The sequence below is a fragment of the Ranitomeya variabilis genome, chromosome 2 (genome assembly GCF_051348905.1).
Source record: "Ranitomeya variabilis isolate aRanVar5 chromosome 2, aRanVar5.hap1, whole genome shotgun sequence".
Taxonomy (NCBI): Eukaryota; Metazoa; Chordata; class Amphibia; order Anura; family Dendrobatidae; genus Ranitomeya; species Ranitomeya variabilis.
In genome coordinates, this window is record NC_135233.1 from 413,675,993 (window position 1) to 413,701,744 (window position 25,752).

General features: G+C 42.6%; 1 protein-coding gene across 7 annotated transcripts in view; it reads right to left on the bottom strand.

The window, feature by feature from the left end:
- Positions 1 to 1,525: 1,525 nt before the first annotated feature.
- Positions 1,526 to 25,752, bottom strand: part of TYW2 (tRNA wybutosine-synthesizing protein 2) — a 143,059-nt gene continuing 118,832 nt past the window's right edge. For 5 of the 7 annotated variants that reach the window (XM_077286548.1, XM_077286546.1, XM_077286547.1 and 2 more), the window contains one exon: positions 7,529 to 9,830. In XM_077286548.1, coding sequence (XP_077142663.1) covers positions 9,447 to 9,830 — 384 coding nt within the window. In that variant the 3' untranslated portion in view covers positions 7,529 to 9,446. Of the gene's footprint in view, positions 6,838 to 7,528; positions 9,831 to 25,752 lie in introns of those variants that run through there. The other 2 variants (XR_013221433.1, XR_013221432.1) reach the window with 1 other exon arrangement.

The window sequence follows — 25,752 nt, forward strand, 5'->3', positions numbered from 1 at the left end:
TAAATTAATGAGAAAAAAAATGCTGTGCACACTTTGCGGAAAATCCGCTGCGGAAACGCTGTGGTTTAAAAGAAGTAGCATGTCACGTATTTTTTGTGAATCTGCAGCGTTTTTGTACCCACTCCATTATAGAAAACCGCAGGGGTAAAAACCGCAGCAAATCCGCAAGAAAACTGCAGCAAAACCGCACAAAAAACCGCAGGTGCGTTTTCTGCCAGGAGAGACAGAATCCGCACCAGAAATTCCTAAGCCTAATCCGCAACGTGTGCACATAGCCTGAAACAGTCTATTAACAATGATAAACAGTTTTAATGTGCAAATCAAGCTAGGCTTTTGGTGAACAAACAGTTATTGAACAGAAACTCGAACAGCCGAATTTTAAGCAAATTGTTCGGGTTCGTCGAACGACTCGAACACCGCCCAAAACAGCTCGAATTTGAAATTGGCGAACAGTTCGACTCGAACACCGCTCATCTCTAGTTAAAAGGTGAACTTTTGGCCAAGTCTGAGGTCCAGAGCACTCTGGAAGAGGTTTTCTTCCAGGATACCTCTGTACTTGGCCGCATTCATGTTTCCTTCAATGGCAACCAGTCGTCCTGTCCCTGCAGCTGAAAAACACCCCCATAGCATGATGCTGCCATGTTTCACTTTTGAGATTGTATTGGGCAGGTGATGAGCAGTGCCTGGTTTTCTCCACACATACCGTTTAGAATTCTCACCAAAAAGGTCAATCTTCATCTCATAGACCAGAGAATCCTATTTCTCATAGTCTGGGAGTCCTTGTGTGTTTTTTTTTTTTTTTTTTTAAGCAAACTATGCGGGCTTTCATATGTGTTGCACTGAGGAGAGGCTTCCATCGGGCCACTCTGCCATAAAGGCCCGACTGGTGGAAGGCTGCAGTGATAGCTGACTTTGTGGAACTTTTTCCTATCCTACTGCATCTGTGGAGCTCATCAACAGAGATTTTGGTGTTCTTCATTACCTCTCTCACCAAGGCTCTTCTCCCACGATTGCTCAGTTTGGCTGGACGGCCACGTCTAGGAAGACTTTTCGTGGGCCCAAACTTCTTCCATTTGAGGCTATGTGCACACATTGCGGATTTGCCCATGGATCCACAGCGGATTTGACGCTGCGGATTCGAAGTTTTCCATCCGGTTTACAGTACCAAGCAAAGCTATGGAAAATAAAATCCACAGTGCACATGCTGTGGAAAATACCGCGTAGAAACGTTGCATTGAATTTTCCGCAGCATTTTACACCTGTTCCATAATAGGAATCCACAGGTGTAAAACCGCAGGTGAAATCCGCACGAAAAATGCGGTAAAACGCAGGGCATTTTACCTTGCAGATTTTTCAAAAACAGTGCGGAAAAATCTGCACACAAATCCACAACATGGGCACATAGCCTAAGGATTATGGAGGCCACTGTGCTCTTAGGAACCTTGAGTACTGCAGAAATTATTTTGTAACCTTGGCCAGATCTGTGCCTTGCCACAATTTTGTCTCTGAGCTCCTTGGCCAGTTCCTTTGACCTCATGATTCTCATTTGGGCTGACATGCACTGTGAGCTGTGAGGTCTTATATAGACAGGTGGGTGCCTTTCCAAGTCAAGTCCTAGCAGTTTAAACACAGCTAGACTCCAATGAAGGAGTAGAACCATCTCAAGGGGGATCATAAGGAATGGACTGCATGTGACTTAACTATGAGTGTCTGAGCAAAGGGTCTGAATACTTATGACCATGTGATATTTCCATTTTTCTTTTTTAATAAGTTTGCAAAAAAATCTACATTTGTTTTTTTCAGTCAAGATGTGGTGCAGAGTGTACATTAATGAGAAAAAAATGTACTTTTTTGAATTTACCAAATGGCTGCAATGAAACAAAGAGTGAAAATGTAAAGGGGTCTGAATACTTTCCGTATCCACTGTACATATACCAAGATAGGCAATATTAGTACAGAATTGACCACATTTTTTTGCTTCAATTCTTTTTCCATTTTCCTCCTCTAAAAGCTAGGTACATCTTATGGTCCGATGCATCTTATAGTCCAAAAAAAGGAGTATGTATATAAAGAAGTAGGTAAGCATTAACTATTGTTTTGTCTCATTTTCCTTCAAAGAAAGGCAGTCAATGTAACCTTCGTTCAAACTTATTGTTGAGGTTGAAGCCGAAACATAGAACAGCTCAAAATGACTCCATCTGCCTCATAAGTGAGTGGTTCTGTCTGGTGTTTTGTCTGAATCACAGTTTTGGAGAATTTACATGGAGAGAGCAGGATAAACATGAGCTGAGCCTTATTCCGATTTTTGGGAGCTAGAATGAACAAATCAACAGCAGTTCAAGAATAGTTATTTTTAATTTTGTGCAGTTCACTGTGCGGTAAAAGTGATGAGGCAAGCTTATTCTTTAGGTCGGCATGATTGCAGCTATAATAGATTCATTTTTTTTTTTTTAGGTTTTGCTGCTAGCATATAGTAAAAATGCTTTTTGCAAAGTCTTTTTTGTCGCCATATTCTGAGAGCTGTAACTTTTTTATTTTTTGTCGAACAGAGCTGCAAGAGGGCTTATTTTTTGCAGGACGAGTTGCAGATTTTTTGGTACCATTTTTAGGTACCTAATATTTTTGGATTGCTTTTTATTCAGATTTTTCAGACTCTGAATTGCTGGTTTTTGTGAATTCTGTTAGTGTCTTTATTTTTATTTTTGCGTCGTTCACATGAGATGAACGTGTTAATTCCCATTTGTTCGTCAGGTCGGTACATTACAGCGATACCAGACTTCTATAGATTTTGTATGCTTTGCTAGTTTACACACTAAAAACATTATTTTACAAAAATGAATTTGTTTTTGTATCATCATATACTGAAAGCCATAACTTTTATATTTTTTTTGCCTTATTAGCTATGTTAGGGCTTGTTTTTTTTGCCATAGTTTGACGTTTTCATTTATACCATTTTTTTGCATGACTTTTTGATCGCTTTTTTAACTTTTTTGCTAGTTAATATGCTCAAAAAGCGACATTTTTGGTGTGCTTATTTTTTTCCAATGTTCGCCAAACGGAATAAATAACGTGCCAGTTTTTTAGGTCGGGTCGTTCCAGCTATGGCGATACACCAATTATGTGTACTTTTTTAAATTTATTTTTGTTTTATCACAAATGCTGCATTTTGAGTGGCAAAATGGATTTTAGTGATGTGTGCGCTTTTTTTTACTTAGTCCCACTGTGGGACATGTATAATTTTAATCATTGGTCTCACTCATGTACTGCAGTGTATGAGACTGTCAGTGATTCACTGACTGTGCCTGTAAGACTCAGCTTAGAGCTTGATTTCACAGGCCACCATACCGGGGTGTAATCACATGACCTCAGCGTACCATGGTAACCATTTGGACCCGCAATTCTAATTGCGGGATCCGATCGTTACTAAGGAGGTCTTGTGACCCCCTTGCATCAACTTAAATACTGCTGTCATGACTGACAGCGGTATTTAAGGGCTTAATTGGCCACAATCGCTCACTGAACAGGCAGGGGACAATACTGCAGGGTGTCAGCTATCATGTACAGCTTATTCCCGATCGCCATTTTAAAAATGCAGTGAGGAAATAAGGCCCCTTAACTATCGCCGTTTTAATACGTATTGGCGGTCTGTAAGGGGTTAATTATGGTGAATGTCCGTGGAGCTGGATTTGCTTCCTTCACCTACAGTTTCTACATTACTGGTTCCACATTACAAATGGTCTGGAAAAGCGACATGGCTCCTCGCCCCCTCCTCCTGCTGACCCCACCGGGCCTACACCGCAGAGGCAACTCGAATGGGAAGATACGACTATTTTTATTGATTAGACTTTGATCAGCCTGGGCTGAGTGTCAGGCATTTTTCTTAAATGTGGAGGAAAATTTTTTTTCCAGTACCTTCTTTCTGAAAGTCCATGCAACATGTGATGGCACTGAAATCACCCAATGATGCGTCACAGACTGATCACGCTCGGATTCTCCCGTACCTTCTTTCTGACAGTCCATGTAACATGTGATGGCACCGACATCACCCGAGGATGCTGGAAACATCACAGACTGATCACTCTCGGTTTCTTCCATACCTTCTTTCTGATAGTCCATGTAACATGTGATGGCATGGACATCACCGGAGGATGCTGGATTCTTGGTTTAGGAGTGTACGGATCTATGAAATATTTTTTGAGTTGAAGTCGGCAGGAAGTGGAAAAGGCTTGTATATGTGGTTTGAAAGATAGACCAAGACCAGTGCCAAGGATTACCCCAAGGCAGCGAGCTTGTGGGACTGGGGAAAGTGGGCAGCCATTTACTTTAATGGATAGGTCTGTTGGGGGGTCACGTGAGATGGGAGAAAGATGATGAATTCTGTTTTGTCCATGTTAAGTTTTAGAAATCTAGCGGGGAAGAAGGATGAAATAGACATACATTGAGGGATTCTGGTTAGTAGAGTAGTGATAACTGGTCCAGAGATGTAGATCTGTGTGTCATCAGCATAGAGGTGATACTGAAACCCGTGAGATTCTATGAGCTGTCCCAGGCTGAAGGTGTAAATGAAGAAGAGCAGGAGCCCTAGGACTGAACCTTGCGGAACTCCAACAGATAGGGGGCGAGGTGAAGAGATTGTATGCGAGTGGGAGACGCTGAATGTCCGGTCTGTTATGTATGACGAGGTCCAGGATAGGGCCAAGTCTGTGATGCCAAGAGATGAGAGGGTCTGTAATAATAGGGAATGGTCCATTGTGTCAAAGGCAGGGGACAGGTCTAGGAGGAGGAGGACAGAGTAGTGTCGCTTGGCCTTGGAGGTTAAAAGGTCATTGGTGACCTTAGTTAGGGCAGTTTCAGTGGAGTGGTGTGACCGGAAGCCAGATTGTAAGCAATCAAAGAGGGAGCAAGAAGTGAGGTGGGAGCACAGTTCAAGATGGACATGTTTTTCCAGTAGTTTTAAGGCATAGGGGAGAAGTTATAAAGGGTCGATAGCTAGATACAGAGGATGGGTCAAGAGAGGGCGTTTTGAGGATAGGTGTGATTGAGGTATGTTTAAAGCTTGAGGGGAAAACACTACTTGTTTGTGATAGGTTGAAGAGATGAGTAATGGTTGGGATGAAGACTGTGGTGAGGTGTGGAAAAAGTGGGATGGGATCGGGTCAAGTGAACAAGTGGTTAGATGCGATCTTGAGAGTAGAGTGGAGAGTCAATCTTCTGTAATAGTGAAGTTGGTTTTGGAGGTGGAGGGCTGGGCAGTAAGGAGGAAAGGCTGTGGGGGTTGTCGACCAAAACTGTCTCTTATGTTATCAATCTTTTGCTTGAACAATGAGGCAGTCTTCAGCTGAGAGGGGAGGGAGGAGTGCTGGGGGACGGAGGAGAGAATTGAAGGTGTTGAATAACTGTTTAGGGTTGTGAAACAGGGAGGATATGAGAAATAGGTTTGTCTAGCTGTGGCGAGTGTGGCTTTGGAAGTAGTGAGGGACTGTTTGAATGCAATGAAGTGCTCATTGGAGTGGGATCTTTTCCATCTCCGCTCAGCAGCCCTGGAAGCTTGACTCAGTTCTTTGGTCAGGCTGGTGTGCCAGGGCTGTCTGTTGATTTTGCGAGCTTTGGTATGTGTGAGAGGGGCAACCGATTCCAAAGCTACAGTTATTGTGGTGTTATATAGAGCGGCAGCAGCACCAGCATTGTGTAGGGAACTTATGTCTGTAAGAGGGATTCAGAGAGTGAGTGTAGATCGAGGTGTTTAAGATTTCTGTGAGGGTGTGCAAGTTTGTGGGTTGGGGATTGTAGACAAGGAGTGGAGAAGGAAGACAATGTGAGTAGGTTCTAGTCAGAAAGAGGAAGATGTGAGTTAGAGAGGTTAGATAGGGAGAAGAGGCAGGTGAAGAGGAGGTTCAGTGTGTGGCCATCTTTGTGGGTGGCTGCAGAAGACCATTAAGTGAGGCCGAAGGAGGAAGTGAGAAATAGAAGTTTAGTGGCAGCTGAGAGGGAAATGTCAATGGAGATGTTGAAGTCGCCCAAAATGATAATAGGGACGTCAGCAGAAAGGAAATGAAGTAGCCAGGTGGTGAAGTGGTCAAAAGAGGTGGTGGCTGGCCCCGGGGGGTAGTAAATAACAGCCAGTTGGAGGGGGAGTAGATGCGCACAGAGTGCACATCAAAGGAAGGGAAGTTAACAGAGGGTGCTAATTGGATTGGGCTGAAGGAGCAGTTATCTGACAGGAGAAAATCAACTCCTCCAACTTGCTTGCTGCTGGGGCAGGGTGTGTGGTAAAGGTGGAATCCACCATACGAAAGTGCAGCAGGAGAGGCTGTGTCAGAGGGGGTGAGCCAGGATTCGGTGATGGCAAGGAAGGAAAGTTTGGTAGTAACAAATAGATTATGGATGTAGGAAAGTTTGTTGCAGACAGAGCGAGCGTTCCACAGAGCTCCTGTTAGTGGGACTGGGGAAGCGGGTATAAGGTTAGAGAGGTTATGGAGAGCTGTGATAGAGCGTGGATGGGAGGAAGAAATGACTGTGAGCATGTGGTGGAGGAATAGGATTTGGAGAGATCACCAGCAGTGAGAAGGAACAGAGAAAGTGTTAGCAGGTGGGAGCAGGAGAGGGCATAAAGTGGCTGCCTGTGTTTGGAGACAAAGGATTGTATGTTGAGGAAGAGTTCTGAGGAGAAAGTGAGATGGATGGGGAGGACTGAAGAAGAGATTAACAGTTGCTTACTTGGTGTAGGGATTAGGGGGGTTACCAGAAAGTGAAGATTATAGGGGTGAGAGTGAAAACAAACAGAAACATTGTTTACAGTGACTATCCAGTTACCTTCAGTTCCCTTCTGGTTCAATTCTGGAATTAAAGGTACCTTCACACGAAACGATATCGCTAGCGATCCGTGACGTTGCAGCGTCCTGGCTAGCGATATCGTTTCGTTTGACACGCAGCAGCGATCAGGATCCTGCTGTGATGTCGCTGGTCGCTGAATAAAGTCCAGAACTTTATTTGGTCGTCCGATCGCCGTGTATCGTTGTGTTTGAAAGCAAAAGCAACGATACCAGCGATATTTTACACTGGTAACCAGGGTAAACATCGGGTTGCTAAGCGCAGGGCCGCGCTTAGTAACCCGATGTTTACCCTGGCTACCAGCGTAAAAGTAAAAAAAACAAACAGTACATGCTCACCTGCGCGTCCCCCAGCGTCTGCTTCCTGACACTGACTGAGCTCCGGCCCTAAAGTGAAAGCACAGCGGTGACGTCACCGCTGTGCTGTTAGGGCCGGAGCTCAGTCAGTGTCAGGAAGCGGACGCTGGGGGACGCGCAGGTGAGTATGTACTGTGTTTTTTTTACTTTTACGCTGGTAACCAGGGTAAACATCGGGTTACTAAGCACGGCCCTGCGCTTAGCAACCCGATGTTTACCCTGGTTACCTGGGGACCTCGGCATCGTTGGTCGCTGGAGAGCGGTCTGTGTGACAGCTCTCCAGCGATCAAACAGCGACGCTGCAGCGATCGGCATCGTTGTCGCTATCGCTGCAGCGTCGCTTCGTGTGAAGGTACCTTAATTCTGATCTTCACACTTATAGGATACACACTGCAGACTGAAGTCTTGGCAGACTTGTGCTATGCAATATATGCGCAGCAAGGTGCATTCAGATGTGAAGCAGAGAAGAGTGGTCTCTGCTCATCTTGGTCAGAGAATTAAGAGTGTACCAGATGCATATAATCAAGCCAGAGTATTCAAGGTCATAATACTGGGGTAAAGCAGGGGTCAGTTGTGAATACTAGGAGATGAGGTAAGAGTTTGTGTGGAAAGTTGGGTGATGTACCATGTAAATACTAGGAGCTGAGGTAAGAGTCTGTGTTCTACCGTACCTTCCATCTGACAGTCCATGTAACATGTTGTGGCATTGGCATCACCCAAGGATGCTGTATAAGTCACAGACTGATCACTCTCAGATTCTCCAGCACCTTCTGACAGTCCATGAACATGTGATTTCACTGATATCACCTGAGGATGTTGGATAAGTCACAGACTGATCACTCTCGGATTTCTCCAGCACTTTCTGACAGTCCATGAACATTTGATGGTAGTGACATCACCCGAGGATGCTGGATATGTCACAGAATAATCATTCTCGGATTCTCCCGTACCTTCTTTCTGAAGTCCATGAACATGTGATGGCACTGACATCACCCGAGGATACTGGATAAGTCAGAGACTGATCACCAACGGATTTCTCCAGCACCTTCTTTTTAACAGTCCAGAAATATAGATATAGAAGGGTTAATGCTTTGTCTTTAATTTGCCTTTAATTGTTAGAATGTGTTTAGTCATGATGCAGTAGTCTGGTAGTCTTTTCTTCAAGGAGACTATACTTCTCATCATATATGTTCTCAATAGTCAGCCACATGTTCTTGGTACGTGGGAAATAAAGTTCAGCATGACCCGGGGTAACAGGGTGGGGGCTACATGAATTACATTGAGTTAAATTTATTGTAAATGGTATAAAATACTGCCTCTTGCTCCATTAGATCAGATAAAAGTGACTTGCTCACAAAACGTGTGTGCAGTTCCCTTTTTCTCCAAGGGCTTGTCAATTAAGGGCGTAACCTCCAGATTTGGCCTCACTGGTGATCTGGCATACCTGGCATTAGGTCAGAACGCAAACAGCTACAACACATTTAACATGTGATGGCACTGACATCACCCGAGGATGCTGGATACGTCACAGACTGATCACACTCGGATTCTCCAGCACCTTCTTTCTGACAGTTCATGAACATGTGATTGCACAGACATCACCCGAGGATGCTGGATTCGTCACACTGATCACTCTCGGATTCTCCAGCACCTTCTGGCAGTCCAAGAACATGTGATTTCACGGACATCACCCGAGGATGCTGGATTAGTCACAGACTGATCACTCTCGGATTCTCCAGCATCCTCTTTCTGACAGTCCTTGTAACATGTAATAGCACTGGCATCACCCGAGGATGCTGGATCCGTCACAGACTGATCACTCTCGGATCATATTCGGATATGTACCTGTGACATTCTGTGGGGTGAAAACTCCCAACCCTGTGCACGGCCCCACAGACTATTACTGGCACCAGTGATGGCCACAACATCTGATTTTTTTGTATTTTCTTTTTTTCCCATTCTTCAAAAAGCTATAACTATTGTTGTTTTCCATCTACATTAGCTGTGAGTGCCAAATCACAAGCAGAATGAGGTTTATGTGATGTTTGTCTGCACATGGCACACTCGTTCTATACAAGCATGCAGTCATAAAGCAGCTGGCTCTGGTGTTACCGGTCTCAGACTGCACATATAGCCTTCCATGGTACGGGGTAAATCACATTCTGCTTTATGTAACGTGACGAGACCCTCAGTACTAATGCACAATACCCAATAGTCCCTACATCATCAAATACAATGATGGCAGAAAGAAAATTAACATTAGAACGTTTCCGGTAATGGACGACAATCCAAGTCCAAGACGACGTGGTCCACCCATGGTGCGTAGGACTTCACCTTCTCGATACGGACAATGTGCGTCTGCCATGTGGTGCTATGAATGTCTTGTAATAACGCCCGAATTTTAATCTCAGTAGCCTCTGCCCACTTTCTCCAGAATATTTTCTGCGATCTTCCGCCTTCAGGTGCAGTCGTTTCACTTTTATCACCCGTCTCATGTCTGCTGAGGAAAGCATCCACATTGTGGTGAATGTGCAGTGTGCCGCCAGTGCTTTTCTTCAGGACTCTACAAGCTGCAGGATAACCAGCCTCAGATGTCGGGATTAAGCCTAAATTCACACGGTCCGCTATACTGTGCAGCAACAGCTAAAACAACAAGAAAGAGTAATTATAGAACAAATGTTCATGCAACAGTCACTAACAAGTGAGGTTGGAAAAAATACATAATCCATCATTTGCTCTAGACGAAGGAAAAAGAGTGACCTGAGGCACATGAGGCAAACCATTGCCACTGTGAGAAGCGCTTTCCTATTGGGCATATAGGGGTCCGATTCAAAGATCTGACAGCACAAAAGTGCTGTTAAAGTTTTTTAAAGTTGTAAAATTCTTCTGCAATGTGGATTTTCACAAAATTTGTGATTTTTGGTGGTTTTACACCAGTCTGAATAGCCTCAGCAAAAAAAAAAAAAAAAAAAAGAAAGAGCTGTGGCAATACAAGGGCACAACGATGTACGTCTGTCAAGTTCATGAAAAGTACTGATTTTGTACAGCAGAAATGCTATTGCCATCTCTTACTAGAGTGGCATTTCTGGTACAGCACATGGAGGTGCAAGTCCCTTAGAAGAGACGCCGAATTCATTACAGGTCATATGTCTCTTACTGAACGTCGTGCCTTCACTCCTGTAAGAAAGGTGTATTGCAATTGTGCATTACACAAAGTATAGGCCCCATAATGTGCACTTTCCACATTACAGAGGAGTATCATACAGCTCAGAAATAGGGATCAGATAGTACTAAAGGTGCACTGTGTAATCATCTACAGGCCAATAATCCTTACTTCTACACCAGGAAAGATCTTTGAACAAATTATTAAACAGCATTTATGTAAGTACCTGGATAAGAATGAATGTAATGTCTGTTGTCTGTATAAGTCCCCTCTATAAGTTGTAAAGCGCTGCGGAATATGTTGGCGCTATATAAATAAAATTATTATTATTATTATTATTATTGATTAACAAGAGTCAGCATGGATTTGTAGCAAACAAATCATGCCAGACTAATCTAATTTCCTTCTATGATGGAATCACTGACTGAGTGGATCACGAGTGGGAAATGTGGTAGAGATAGTAGATTTCGACTTCAGCAAAACATTTGATAAAGTATCTCATAATATCCTTATTGAAAAATGCCCATAAATAGGATTGACAAGGCTACGGTTAGGTGGATTCATAACTGGCTCTGTAATTGTACTCAAGAGTGATAATGAATGGCTGCACATCCAATTGGAAGAATGTTTCAAATTGGGTACCATAAGGCGCTGTCCTGGCCCCAGTGTTGTTCAACATGTTGAAAAATAATCTAGATAAGGGAACTGAAGGTAAACTAATTATATTTGCAGACCATGCAAAGCCAGGAAGGATAGCTAACACTAGAGAAGACAGATAAAGGATTCAGAAGCAGATAGAGAAGCTTGAACAATGGGCAGTGACTAATAGGATGGTATTTAGGCCATGTGCACACGATCAGTATTTTTCGCGTTTTTTTGTTATAAAAACGTGATAAAAACGCTTACATATGCCTCCTATTTACAGTGTATTCCGCATTTCTTGTGCAAATGTTGCATTTTTTTCCGCGAAAAAAAATCGCATCACGGACAAAAAAGCAACATGTTCATTAAATTTGCGGAATTGCGGGGATTCCGCACACCTAGGAATGCATTGATCTGCTTACTTTCCGCATGTGGCTGTGCCCACCATGCGGGAAGTAAGCAGATCATGTGCGGTTGGTACCCAGGGTGGAGGAGAGGAGACTCTCCTCCACAGACTGGGCACCATATAATTGGTAAAAAAAAAAGAATTAAAATAAAAAATAGTGATATACTCACCTTCGATGGCCCCCAGAGTCTTCCCGCCTCTCAGGTGCACGCTGCCGCTTCCGTTCCTATAGATGGTGTATGTGTGAAGTACCTGCGATGACGTCACGGTCTTGTGATTGGTCGCGTGACCGCTCATGTGACCGCGACATCATCGAAGGTCCTGCACACACACACATCTATAGGAACGGACGCTGCTGAGGAGATCGGCTGTCTGCAGGTGAGTATAAACATTTTTTTATTTTTTTTAATTATTTTTAAACATTCTATCATTTACTATTGATGCTGCATAGGCAGCATCTATAGTAAAAAGTTGGTCACACTTGTCAAACACTATGTTTGACAAGTGTGACCAACCTGTCAGTCAGTTTTCCAAGCGATGCTACAGATCGCTTGGAAAACTTTAGCATTCTGCAAGCTAATTTCGCTTGCAAAATGCTAAAAAAAAGAAAACGGAAAAAAACGCAAAAAAAAAAAATGCGGATTTCTTGCAGAAAATTTCCGGTTTTCTTCAGGAAGTTTCTGCAAGAAATCCTGACGTGTGCACATACCCTTAAGGAGAAATGCAAGATTGTACATCTGGGCAAGAAAAATGAAAATTACATCTCTAGAATGGGAGTAATAGAATTAAGCAACAGCATGCGTGAAAAAGACTTGGGTATACTAATAGATCACAGACTGCACGAGTCAACAGTGTGATGTAGCAGCAAAAAAGGCAAACAGTTCTAGGATGTATTAAGAGAAGCATAGAGTCTAGATCACGTCAAGTGATTATTCCCTTCTATACCTCCTGCCAGTTCTGGGCACATTTTAAAAAAATACATTGAAAAACTGGAGCAAGTTCAGAGAAGAGCTACCAGGATGGTGAGCGGACTGCAAACTATGTCCCACTAGAAACGGTTAAAGGTTCTGGGAATGTTTAGCTTGCAAAAAAGAAGGCTAAGAGGAGATTTAATAGCAGTCTACAAATATCTGAAGGGCTCTCACAGTGTAGAGGTATCATCCTTATTCTCATTTGCACATGTAAAGACAAGAAGCAATGGAATGGAACTGAAAGGGAGAAGATACAGAATAGATATTAGAAAAACATTTTTTGACAGTGAGGGTGATCAATGAGTGGCACAGGCTGCCACGAGAGGTGGCGAGTTCTCCTTCAAAGGAAGTCTTCAAACAGAGGCTGGACAGACATCTGTCTGAGATAATTTAGTGAATCCTGCATTGAGCAGGGGGGTTGAAAGTGATGACCCTGGAGGTCCCTTCCATCTCTAACATTTATAGGATTCTATGTTCCCAACCTAGGAATCAGAAAATCCATTTCTTTGGACAATATAAATACACCTTTGCTCCTTTATTCCAGAATACTTATCACTATCATTTTACAGTTAGGTCCATATATATTTGGACAGAGAGCATTTTTCAAATTTTGGTTATAGACATTACCACAATGAATGTCTATAACAAAATGAACAATGAACAAAACAATTCAGATGCAGTTGAAGTTCAGACTTTCAGCTTTCATTTGAGGGTATCCACATTAAAATTGGATGAAGGGTTTAGGAGTTTCAGCTCCTTAACAAGTGCCACCCTGTTTTTAAAGGGACCAAAAGTAATTGGACAATTGACTCCAAGGCTATTTCATGGACAGGAGTGGGCAATCCCTTCGTTATGTCATTCTAAATTAAGCAGATAAAAGGCCTGGAGTTGATTTGAGGTGTGGTGCTTGCATTTGAAAGGTTTTGCTGTGAAGTAAACATGCGGTCAAAGGAGCCCTCCATGCAGGTGAAACAAGCCATCCTTAAGCTGCAAAAACAGAAAAAAAACATCTGAGAAATTGCTACAATATTAGGAGTGGCAAAATCTACAGTTTGGTACATCCTGAGAAAGAAAGAAAGCACTGGTGAACTCATCAATGCAAAAAGACCTGGGTGCCCACGGAAGTCAACAGTGGTGGATGATCGCAGAATAATCTCCATGGTGAAGAGAAACCCCTTCACAACAGCCAACCAAGGGAACAACACTCTCCAGGAGGTCGGTGTATCAATATCCAAATCTACCATAAAGAGAAGACTGCATGAAAGTAAATACAGAGGGTTCACTGCACGGTGCAAGCCACTCATAAGCATCAAGAATAAAAAGGCTAGACTGGACTTTGCTAAAAAAAAAAAAAAAAAATCTAAAAAAGCCAGCACAGTTCTGGAAGAACATTCTTTGGACAGAAGAAACCAAGATCAACCTCTACCAGAAAGATGGAAATAGAAAAGTATGGCGAAGGCGTGGTACAGCTCATGATCCAAAGCACACCACATCCTCTGTAAAACACGGCGGAGGCAGTGTGATGGCTTGGGCCTGCATGGCTGCCAGTGGCACTGGGTCAATAGTGCTTATTGATGATGTGACACAGGACAGAAGCAGCCAAATGAATTCTGAGGTATTCAGAGACATACTGTGTGCTCAGATCCTGCCAAATGCAGCAAAACTGATTGTCCATCTATAGGATGAAACGACGACCAATGACCCAAAACACAAAGCCAAAGCAACCCAGGAGTTTATTAAAGCAAAGAAGTGGAACATGCTTGAATGGCCAAGTCAGTCACCTGATCTCAACCCAATTGAGCATGCATTTCACTTGTTAAAGACTAAACTTCAGACAGAAAGGTCCACAAACAGCAACTGAAAACCACTGCAGTGAAGGCCTGGCAGAGCATCAAAAAGGAGGAAACACAGCGTCTGGTGATGTCCATGAGTTCAAGACTTTAGGCAGTCATTAACAACAAAGGGTTTTCAACCAAGTACTAAAAATGAACATTTTATTTAATCTGTCCAATTACTTTTGGTCCCTTTAAAAACAGGGTGGCACATGTTAAGGAGTTGAAAATCCTAAACCCTTCATCCAATTTTAATGTGGATACCCTCAAATGAAAGCTGAAAGTCTGAACTTCAACTGCATCTGATTTGTTTTGTTTAAAATTCATTGTGGTAATGTCTATAACCAAAATTAGAAAAATTCTCTCTGTCCAAATATATATGGACATAACTGTATCTCCCATATATCTGAAAAACAAGTCCTTCGACCCTATATGACGAGTTATCGCAAGTCACGTCTGCATGTGACTCCAGAGAGCTGACTACGGAGAATCAGGGTCCCTCTCTCACAAGTGAAAGCAGCGGTTAAAGCATTTCCATCATTTCATTTTGATAGTCCACAAATGTCCCAGATGGTCATATCCTTCACGTATTACTACAGCCCTTAGGAGTGGTGTAATATGATATTGCGACCCATAAGAGTGGTGTAATATGACACTGCAACCCTTAGGACTGGTGTGATATGATACTGCGACCCATAGGACTGGTGCAATATGATACTGCGACTCATAGGACTGGTGCAATATGATACTGAGGCCCTTAGGGCTGTGTAATATGATACTGCAACCCTTAGGGCTGCTGTAATAGGATACTGCGGCCCTTAGGACTGGTGTAATATGACACTGTAAGAATCCATGTTTGGATTCGTGGCAGCTCTGGTTTCACTGTTTTATATATAGCATTTTCCTTTCAGGACCAACGGGGGTTAATATCAATTTTTCCACCTGGCAATGAGCTTTAACTGCAGTGTGGCTCGCTCAGCTGATGTGGGGGGTGACCACTCCCACCATCCTGTAAATGGTCACCTGATGCATCAGCTGACTCTCCATGATAGCGCAATCTACAGTGACCAAGCCTGGAGTAAGGAGCTTGTTGGCTGCTGTGGTGTATCAATAGTTTTGTGAGCTCATGATCCTGGTGCCTTTATTCTGCTGTGCGGTGCTTTGCAGCAGAGAAAATTGAAGCCAAGTTGTGTTTTTACCCCGTTCCTTTTGTGTTTGTCACTTTGGATTTTTTTCACCACTTAAATAAAAAAAAGAACCCAGACATGTGGTGAACATGGTAAAAAAAAAATAAAATCTAAAAAACAATGTGGAATTGCCCTTTTTTTTTTGCAATTTTACCGCACTTGGAATATTTTTCCTGTTTTTGAGTACACGATATGGGAAAATCAATGACGTCGTTCAAAGTAACATCTTGTCCTGCAAAAAACAAGCCCTCACATGGCCATATTGACGGAAAATTAACAAAGTTATGGCTCTGGGAAGAAGAGAAGCGAAAAACAAACGCAAAAACAAACAAGAGCTCCATCTTGAAGGGGTTAAAAGTAGAAAGATTACTGCCACCCACTGGCATTACTAGTGTCAACATTTTAATTTTGTGTACCTTGAATCAAAGCCTCATTTTGCCAATTATTTTATTAACTGGGACAATATCACAAAAAACCATAGTGTGCAACCATAGTGAAAAGGTAGAAAACGTGCTTACATAAAACTAGCAAAATACCTGCGGCTTCACTCGTGGAAAATGATGTTAAATTGTTGGTTACGCTTACGAAGGTTACATTTTCAGTGTGGAATGCCGACTACAAGAGATAGTAATGGCCAACACTATAACATCTTTTATATACGGGCCACACGATTTCCTCAATTCACGTAACATTGCGGGTTATAATTAATTTAGTGATAAATGAACAATTGGTGGAGAAAGGTTGAATTTGATGGACCGAGGTCTTTTTTTCAAACTATGTAACTATGCAACCTTTGTTGGGGTGATCTCTTAGGCTGCCGTCACACTAGCAGTATTTGTTCAGTATTTTACATCAGTATTTGTAAGCCAAAACCAGGAGTGGGTGATAAATACAGAAGTGGTGCATATGTTTCTATTATACCTTTTTCTCTATTTGTTCCACTCCTAGTTTTGGCTTACAAATACTGATGTAAAATACTGACCAAATACTGCTAGTGTGACGGCAGCCTCAAGGTGAAACCTTTAGTGATTGCCTGTTCCTGACCTAAATATGAGCCAGGTGCATACTTAGAGGATAGACATCGGATACAGAACCAGATGCATGCTTTTCTCCAAGCGAAAGTTGGCACACAACTGAACTTTATTCTTAGAACAAAGAATCCTGTAACAGGCAGAAAGTGGGTGTTGCACAAATTCTGAAAAGCCAGTATCAGTCTATGATAGGTTCTTGCCAACTCAATTCCAAAAATGGTATTCAATCCATTTGTCCAGTATCTGCTTCACATTCCAAGAATTCCTTCCAGGGTGTTGTTCCTGGACAAAATCACCATCTTGCCACATTACACCTGAGCTGTCTTATGTAAGGTTTAATAATTGATTCAATTAGCCATTCTCACCTTCACACCTTGAAGTTGACATCTTCAAAGTTTACATTTTTTTCCCAACTCTTTTCTTGTTAGTTTGGCGTTAAGTTGTTTACTTCTACAAATTTGCAATAACACTGAGGGGAACAACAACTACTTTTTGAACAAATTTTTGTTAAATGTTAACATTTACTCTCCTTTCACAAACACAAAAAATTAAGAGGGGGACCGCATAGTGCAACCCTTCACCCCTCCAGTGTAATCTATTAGCGGATAACGGACAAAGGAGTAAGGCCGGCGTCACACTGGCGAGTTTTACGGACGTAAGAGCGCAGAAACTACGTCCGTAAAACTCGCATAACATACGGCACAATTATTCTCAATGGGGCTGCTCCTATCAGCCGTATATTACGGTTCAGTATTATACGGCTTTCTACGGCCGTACAAAATCGCAGCATGCTGCGTTTGTCAGCGTACTGCGCAAAAAAATCGCCAATGAAAGTCTATGGGGGCGAGAAAAATACGGATTCCACACGGACCAGCAGTGTGACTTGCGAGAAATACGCAGCGGTGTTAGTGAAAAGTCGGTAATTCAATTGCCGGCTTTTCATTTCTCCTGCACAAACCCGACAGGATATGAGACATGGTTTACATACAGTAAACCATCTCATATCCCCCTTTTTTTTTGCATATTCCACACTACTAATGTTAGTAGTGTGTATGTGCAAAATGTGGGCGCTGTAGCTGCGAAAATAAAGGGTTAAATGGCGGAAAAAATTGGCGTGGGCTCCCGCGCAATTTTCTCCGCCAGAATGGTAAAGCCAGTGACTGAGGGCAGATATTAATAGCCAGGAGAGGGTCCATGGTTATTGGCCCCCCCGTGGCTACAAACATCTGCCCCCAGCCACCCCAGAAAAGGCACATCTGGAAGATGCGCCTATTCTGGCACTTGGCCACTCTCTTCCCACTCCCTGTAGCGGTGGGATATGGGGTAATGAAGGGTTAATGCCACCTTGCTATTGGAAGGTGACATTAAGCCAGATTAATAATGGAGAGGCGTCAATTATGACACCTATCCATTATTAATCCAATTGTTGGAAAGGGTTAAAAAACACACACACACACATGATTAAAAAGGATTTTAATGAAATAAACACAGCGGTTGTTGTAATAATTTATTGTTCTCTCAAATCCATTTGCAGTCCCTCGCTTGGCAACATAATAAACGCACAAGATACATACCTTCTGATGTACTGTCAGGTCCAACGATGTAATCCATCTGAAGGGGTTAACTAATATTACAAGCAGGAGCCCTGCTATAATGCAGCTGTGCTCCGTGCTTGTAATTCCCCTGCGAATGAATGAAATGTAGGTCATTGACCTACATTTCATTCATTCGCGGTGAGGCGCCCTCTGGTGGATGTTCTCATGAACTGCAGCCTGGGAACTTTTTCCCACGCTCCAGGTCATATGAGGACATCCACCAGGGGGCGCATCACCGCGACTGAAGGAAATGTAGGTCAATGACCTACATTTCATTCATTCGCAGGGGAATTACAAGCACGGAGCACAGCTGCATTATAGCAGGGCTCCTGCTTGTAATATTAGTTAACCCCTTCAGATGGATTACATCGTTGGACCTGACAGTACATCAGAAGGTATGTATATTGTGCGTTTATTATGTTGCCAAGCGAGGGACTGCAAATGGATTTGAGAGAACAATAAATTATTACAACAACCGCTGTGTTTATTTCATTAAAATCCTTTTTAATCGTGTGTGTGTGTGTTTTTTAACCCTTTCCAACAATTGGATTAATAATGGATAGGTGTCATAATTGACGCCTCTCCATTATTAATCTGGCTTAATGTCACCTTCCAATAGCAAGGTGGCATTAACCCTTCATTACCCCATATCCCACCGCTACAGGGAGTGGGAAGAGAGTGGCCAAGTGCCAGAATAGGCGCATCTTCCAGATGTGCCTTTTCTGGGGTGGCTGGGGGCAGATGTTTTTAGCCACGGGGGGGCCAATAACCATGGACCCTCTCCTGGATATTAATATCTGCCCTCAGTCACTGGCTTTACCATTCTGGCGGAGAAAATTGCGCGGGAGCCCACGCCAATTTTTTCCGCCATTTAACCCTTTATTTCAGCAGCTACAGCGCTGAAATTTTGCACATACACACTACTAACATTAGTAGTGTGGAATATGCAAAAAAAAAGGGGATATGAGATGGTTTACTGTATGTAATCCATGTCTCATATCCTGTCGGGTTTGTGCAGGAGAAATGAAAAGCCGGCAATTGAATTACCGGCTGTTCACAGATATCGCGCTGAATGAAATCTAAATACAGAATATATATATATGTGTCTCAATGACATATATATATATATATATATATATATATATACTGTATATATGTTTTAATGAACATTTGAGCACATAAATCCATTAGATGTCGGTTTTGCAAGCCTGCGCGAAAATCTCGCAGTACGGATGCCATACGGATTACATACGGAGGATGCCATGCGCAAAATACGCTGACACACCCTGCCTACGGATCACTATTTTGGGAACATTTCACCGTATTTCGGCCGTATTACGGCCGTAAAATACGGACCGTATTGTCTTACGCCGAGTGTGACGCCGGCCTAAGACTGGTATACAGATACACAGCTGCCTATTCTACTGATTTTTAGTAAACAATGTTTTTCGTTTTACCCTCAGGTACATATACATGAAAAGATTTTGGGGGTTACCCAACAACAGAGTTGATCATGTCAAAAACATGGACTCTCCAAATTAATGCAGACTATTTTCAGATATGACCTATAGTCCTGAATTGGGTAGTAGTGAAAAGCTACCAAACGCAAGTCAGCTTTCCTACATCTTTGCATAAGTTGCATGTGTCGTATGCGGTCATTTGGTGAGATGTTGCCACATACCTTAGTTCAGCCTGTCTGATCAGTTTCTCCTTTAGACAACACGTTCCCAGTGTTCAGATGTTTCTGCATCTCTTGATTCAGCCTGTCTCATCCGATTTTCCTAAAGACGACGTTCCCATTGTTCAGATGTTTCATCTTCCCTTGACTCAGCTGGTCTCATCTGTTTCTCCCCAAAACGACGTTTCGGTGTTCAGATGTTTCAGCTGCCTTTTATTCAGCCATCTCCTTTCAATCCAGGACTCGCGTTTTTCACTTATCTCAGCTGTTTGCGAAAGTTTTGATTTCTTAGCTTTTGGATTAATTTGCCCAATAACTGGTCTTTTTATAGACAGCATTTTAACCCCTTCATGACCCAGCCTTAATGACCTGGCCGTTTTTTTGCAATTCTGACCAGTGTCCCTTTATGAGGTAATAACTCAGGAACGCTTCAACGGATCCTAGCGGTTCTGAGAATGTTTTTTCGTGACATATTGGGCTTCATGTTAGTGGTAAATTTAGGTCGATTATTTTTGCGATTGTGAAAAAAAAATGGAAATTTTGCGAAAATGTTGAAAATGTCGCAATTTTCAAATTTTTAATTTTTATTCTGTTAAACGAGAGAGTTATGTGACACAAAATAGTTAATAAATAACATTACCCACATGTCTACTTTACATCAGCACAATTTTGGAAACAAAATTTTTTTTTTGCTAGGAAGTTAAGGGTTAAAATTTGACCAGCGATTTCTCATTTTTACAATGAAATTTACAAAACCATTTTTTTTTTAGGGACCACCTCACATTTGAAGTCAGTTTGAGGGGTCTATATGGCTGAAAATACCCAAAAGTGACACCATTCAAAAAATGCACCCCTCAAGGTGCTCAAAGCCACATTCAAAACATTTATTAACCCTTCAGGTGCTTCACAGCAGCAGAAACAACATGGAAGGAAAAAAATGAACATTTAACTTTTTAGTCACAAAAATGATCTTTTAGCAACAATTTTTTTATTTTCCCAAGGGTAAAAAGAGAAACTGGACCCCAAAAGTTATTGTACAATTTGTCCTGAGTACGCCGATACCCCATATGGGGGAGGAACCACTGTTTGTGCACACGGCAAGGCTCGGAAGGGAAGGAGCGCCATTTGACTTTTGAATTAAAAATTAGCTCCAATCGTTAGCGGACACCATATCGCGTTTGGAGAGCTCCTGTGTGTGTGACCCCATTTTGGAAACTAGACCCCTCAAGGAACTTATCTAGATGCATAGTGAGCACTTTGAACCCCCAGGTGCTTCACAAATTGATCCATAAAAATGAAAAAGTATTTTTTTTTTTTTTTAACAAAACATTTATTTTAGCCTCAATTTGTTCATTTCCACATGGGCAACAGGATGAAATTGATCCTAAAGTTTTTTGGGAAATTTCTCCTGAGTACACCGATACCTCCCATGTGGGGGTAAACCACTGTTTGGGCACACGGCAGGGCTCGGAAGGGAAGGAGCGCCATTTGACTTTTTGAATGAAAAATTAGCGGACACCATGTCGCGTTTGGAGAGCCCCTGTGTGCCTAAACATTGGAGCTCCCCCACATGTGACCCCATTTTGGAAACTAGACCTCAAATGGAACTAATCTAGATGTGCGGTGAACACTTTAAACCCCCAAGTGCTTCACAGACGTTTATAGCGCAGAGCTGTGAAAATAAAAAATCATTTTTCTTCTCTCAAAAAATATTTTTTAGCCCTCAATTTTTTATTTTCACAAGAGTAACAGGAGAAATTGGACCCCGAAAGTTGTTTTCCAGTTTGTCTTGAGTACGCGGATACCCCATATGGGGGGGGGACCACTGTTTGGGCACATGTCGGGGCTCGGAAGGGAAGTAGTGACGTTTTGGAATGCAGACGTTGATGGAATGGTCTGCAGGCATCATGATACGTTTGCAGAGCCCCTGATGTGCCTAAACAGTGGAAACCCCCCACAAGTGACCCCATTTTGGAAACTAGGCCCCCAAGGAACTTATCTAGATATGTGGTGAGCATTTTGAACCCCCAAGTGCGTCACAGAAGTTTACAATGCAGAGCCGTGAAAATAAAAAATCATTTTTCTTTCCTCAAAAAAATTTGTTTTAGTAAGCAATTTTTTATTTTCACAAGGGTAACAGGAGAAGTGGACCCCAATATTTGTTGCCCAGTTTGTCCTGAGTACGCTGATACCCCATATGTTGGGGTAAACCACTGTTTGAGCGCACGTCAGGGCTCGGAAGGGAGGGAGCACCATTTGACTTTTTGAACGCAAGATTGGCTGGAATCAATGGTGGTGCCATGATGCGTTTGGAGACCCCAGATGTGCCTAAACAGTGGAAACCCCTCAATTCTAACTCCAACACTAACCCCAACACACACCTAACCCTAATCACAACTCTAGCCATAACCCTAATCAAAACCCTAACCCCAACACACCCCTAACCACAACCCTAACCCCAACACACCCCTAACCACAAGCCTAATCTTAACCCTATTTCCTATTTCCAACCCTAGCCCTAATTCCAACCCTAACTTTAATTCCAACCCTAACCCTAAGGCTATGTGCTCACGTTGCGGATTCGTGTGAGATTTTTCCGCACCATTTTTGAAAAATCCGCAGGTAAAAGGCACTGCGTTTTACCTGCGGATTTACCGCGGATTTCCAGTGTTTTTTGTGCGGATTTCACCTGCGGATTCCTATTGAGGAACAGGTGTAAAACGCTGCGGAATCCGTACAAAGAACTGACGTTTCCGCGCTGTATTTTCCGCACCATGGGCACAGTGGATTTAGTTTTCCATAGGTTTACATGTTACTATAAACCTGATGGAAAACTGCTACGAATCCGCAGCGGCCAGTCTGCCGCGGATCCGCAGCCAAATCCGCACCGTGTGCGCATAGCCTAATTCTAACCCTAACCCTAATTCTAACCCTAGCCCTAACCCTAGTGGAAAAATAAAAGTGGAAAAATAAAAGTAAATATATTTTATTTATTTTATTATTGTCCCTACCTAATGGGGTGATAAAGGGGGGGGTTCATTTACTATTTTTTTTTTATTTTGATCACTGTGATAAAACCTATCACAGTGATCAAAATAATAAAAAAAAAAAAATGTACCTGGAACGAATCTGCCAGCCGGCAGATTCGGTGGGCGCACTGCGCATGCGCCTGCCATTTTGGAAGATGGCGGCGCCCATGGAGCAGACGGACGGACATTGGGAGGCTCCGTAAGTATGAGGGGGGAGATCAGAGCATAAGGGGGGATCGGAGTACGGGGGAAGCAGACAGGAGGATGGGGGAAGCAGACAGGAGGACAGGGGAAGCAGACAGGAGGATGGAGGGGAGCGGAGCACGGGACGGAGGACTGGGGAGGCGATCGGTGGCGGTGGGGGGCAGATCAGGGTTTCCAGACATGGCCGATGATATTGCAGCATCGGATATGGCTGGATTGTAATATTTCACCAGTTTTCATAGGTGAAATATTGCAAATCGCTGATTGGCTGTTTCACTTTCAGCAGCCAATCAGAGCGATCGTAGCCACGGGGGGGTGAAGCCACCCCCCCTGGGCTGAAGTACCACTCCCCCTGTCCCTGCAGATCGGGTGAAATTGGAGTTAACCCTTTCACCCAATCTGCAGGGATGCGATGCCTCCATGACGCCACATAGGCGTCACAGGTCGGATTGGCACCGACTTTCATGACACCTGCGTGGCGTCACAGGTCGGGAAGGGGTTAAAAAAGTCTTTATGTAAGTCTTTAAAGTATTATGACCCGTACTATCACCTCACACTGATCAGAGATCTAATAGATGAATCTATATACATAAAGCAGAAAATGTGTGACTGCCTCACTATCTTGACTGTTCTAGTGTTACACACTGTGGGAACACCAAGTGCAACACAAGGGGAAGAGGGAAAGGAAGCACAAACGCTAGGGAAAAGGGGAGTGGGGACCCCTAGGCAGATCTAATATCACCTTGTCTCTCCTACTTCAGTATATTGGTTCCACATCAATCACCGAGCAGGAACCCAAGCCCTGTATATCCCTAGAGCTAGGCCCTGAAAAGTGAAGGGGGATGAGCACTGGTCAGTCCCCACTGTATACTAAAGAGAAGGTAGACAAACAAGGGGGCAGCAATGTAGCTTGAGCAGACTCAAGGCGGTAGCACCAAATGTCCTAAAACAGCACCAGAGAGGAAGTAAGCTGACTGCTATAGCTCCAAACCTTCACAAGAAAAAATGTGAATATCACCGGAGACTCCCTGAAGCAGACTGGGAGTCTATAAACACCCAGGTCCAGGTGTGTTAATTAGAGCCGGAGGGAGGTTGCCACTGGCTCCAAAAGTCAGAAGGATTACAAAGGTATCTGCAATGCTAAACACAGATGCAGAGCGACTGTCTGTAACATCTGACCCGTGACATCTAGTTGACGATAGCAAAAAATCAGAGCTCAGCTATCACTTTACTTCACCAGCTTCACTGCTGAAATTTGCACTCTGGTTGGTATAGGCAACCAGAATGATCTGTGAGGCAATTCTCATAAATGAGGCCCCAGTTACTTCTGCAGTAGCTATAGTCAACCACAACAACCTTATTGTGAGGCAATTCTAATAAAAAAATTACAGACTTTAGAGGGACTTATCAGGTTGCTGCACCTTAATGACTATATGGTTGCTGTTCCTTTAACCCCTTTACCCCTTAGGGTGGTTTACACATTAATGACTAGGTCAATTTTTACTATTCTGACCACGGTCACTTTATGAGCTAATAACTCTGGAACGCTTCAACAGATCCCACTGAATCTACAAATATTTTTTCGAGACATTGTACTTCATGGAAGTGATAAAATTTCTTCGATATAACATGCTTTATTTGTGAATAAAATGGAAATTAAGAAAATTTTGCAATTTTCAAACTTTGAATTCTTATACCCTTAAATCAGAGGCATATGTCACACAAAATAGAGAATAAATAACATTTTCCACATTTTACATTAGCACATGTTTTGAAACAATTTTTTGTTAGTAAGTTATAAGGGTTAAAAGTTGACCAGCGATTTTTCATTTTTCCAACAAAATTTACAAAACCATTTTTTTTTTAAGGGACCACCTCACATTTGACGTGTCTTTGGAGGGGTCTATATAATAACAGAAAATGCCCAAAAGTGACACCATTCTAAAAACTGCACCCCTCAAGGTGCTAAAAACCACATTTATGATGATTATTAACCCTTCAGGTGCTTCACAGGAATTTTTGGAATGTGGAAAAAAAAAAAGAACATTTAACTTTTTCCCAAAAAATGTATTTAGACTCATTTTTTAAAATTTTCGCAAGGTTAACAGGAAAAAAATGGACCGCAAAACTTGTTTGGCAACTTCTCCTGAACATGACGATACCCCATACATGGGGGAAAACCACTGGCAGGGCTCGGAAGGAAAGGAGCGCCATATGATTTTTTTAATGCAAAATTTGCTGGAACAATAAACAGACGCCATGTCACGTTACGGGAGCTCCTGATGTGCCTAAACAGTGAAACACCATTTTGGAAACTAGACCCCTCAGGTGTGGTGAGCACATTGAGCCCCAAGGTGCTTCACAGAAGTTTATAACATTGAGCAGTGATAATAAAAAATTTAATTTTCCCCGCAAAAATGTTTTTTTAGCACCAAATTTTGCATTTTCACAAGGGTAACAAGAGAAATTGCACCATAAAATGTGTTGTGCAATTTCTCCAAAGTACGCCGATACCCCATATGTGGAGAACAACTACTACTTCTGAGGCACTTCTTTTAGCCCAAATTTAAAATTTTTCTAAGGGCTAATAGGATTTTTTTTTTTACAATAAACTGAGGTCCATTTTTTCCCAGAGAGTATTTTTCAGGCACAGTGCAAAACTCTTTTTTTTTTACTTTTACTGTTCTGGTTTGCGGGTGCCATGACCCACTTGGAGAGCCTCTGAGATTCCAGAACAGCAGAAACTCCCCATAAGTGACCCCATTTTACAAATTACATTCCTCAATTAATTCATCTAGGAGTGCAGTGATCATATTGACAGCACAGG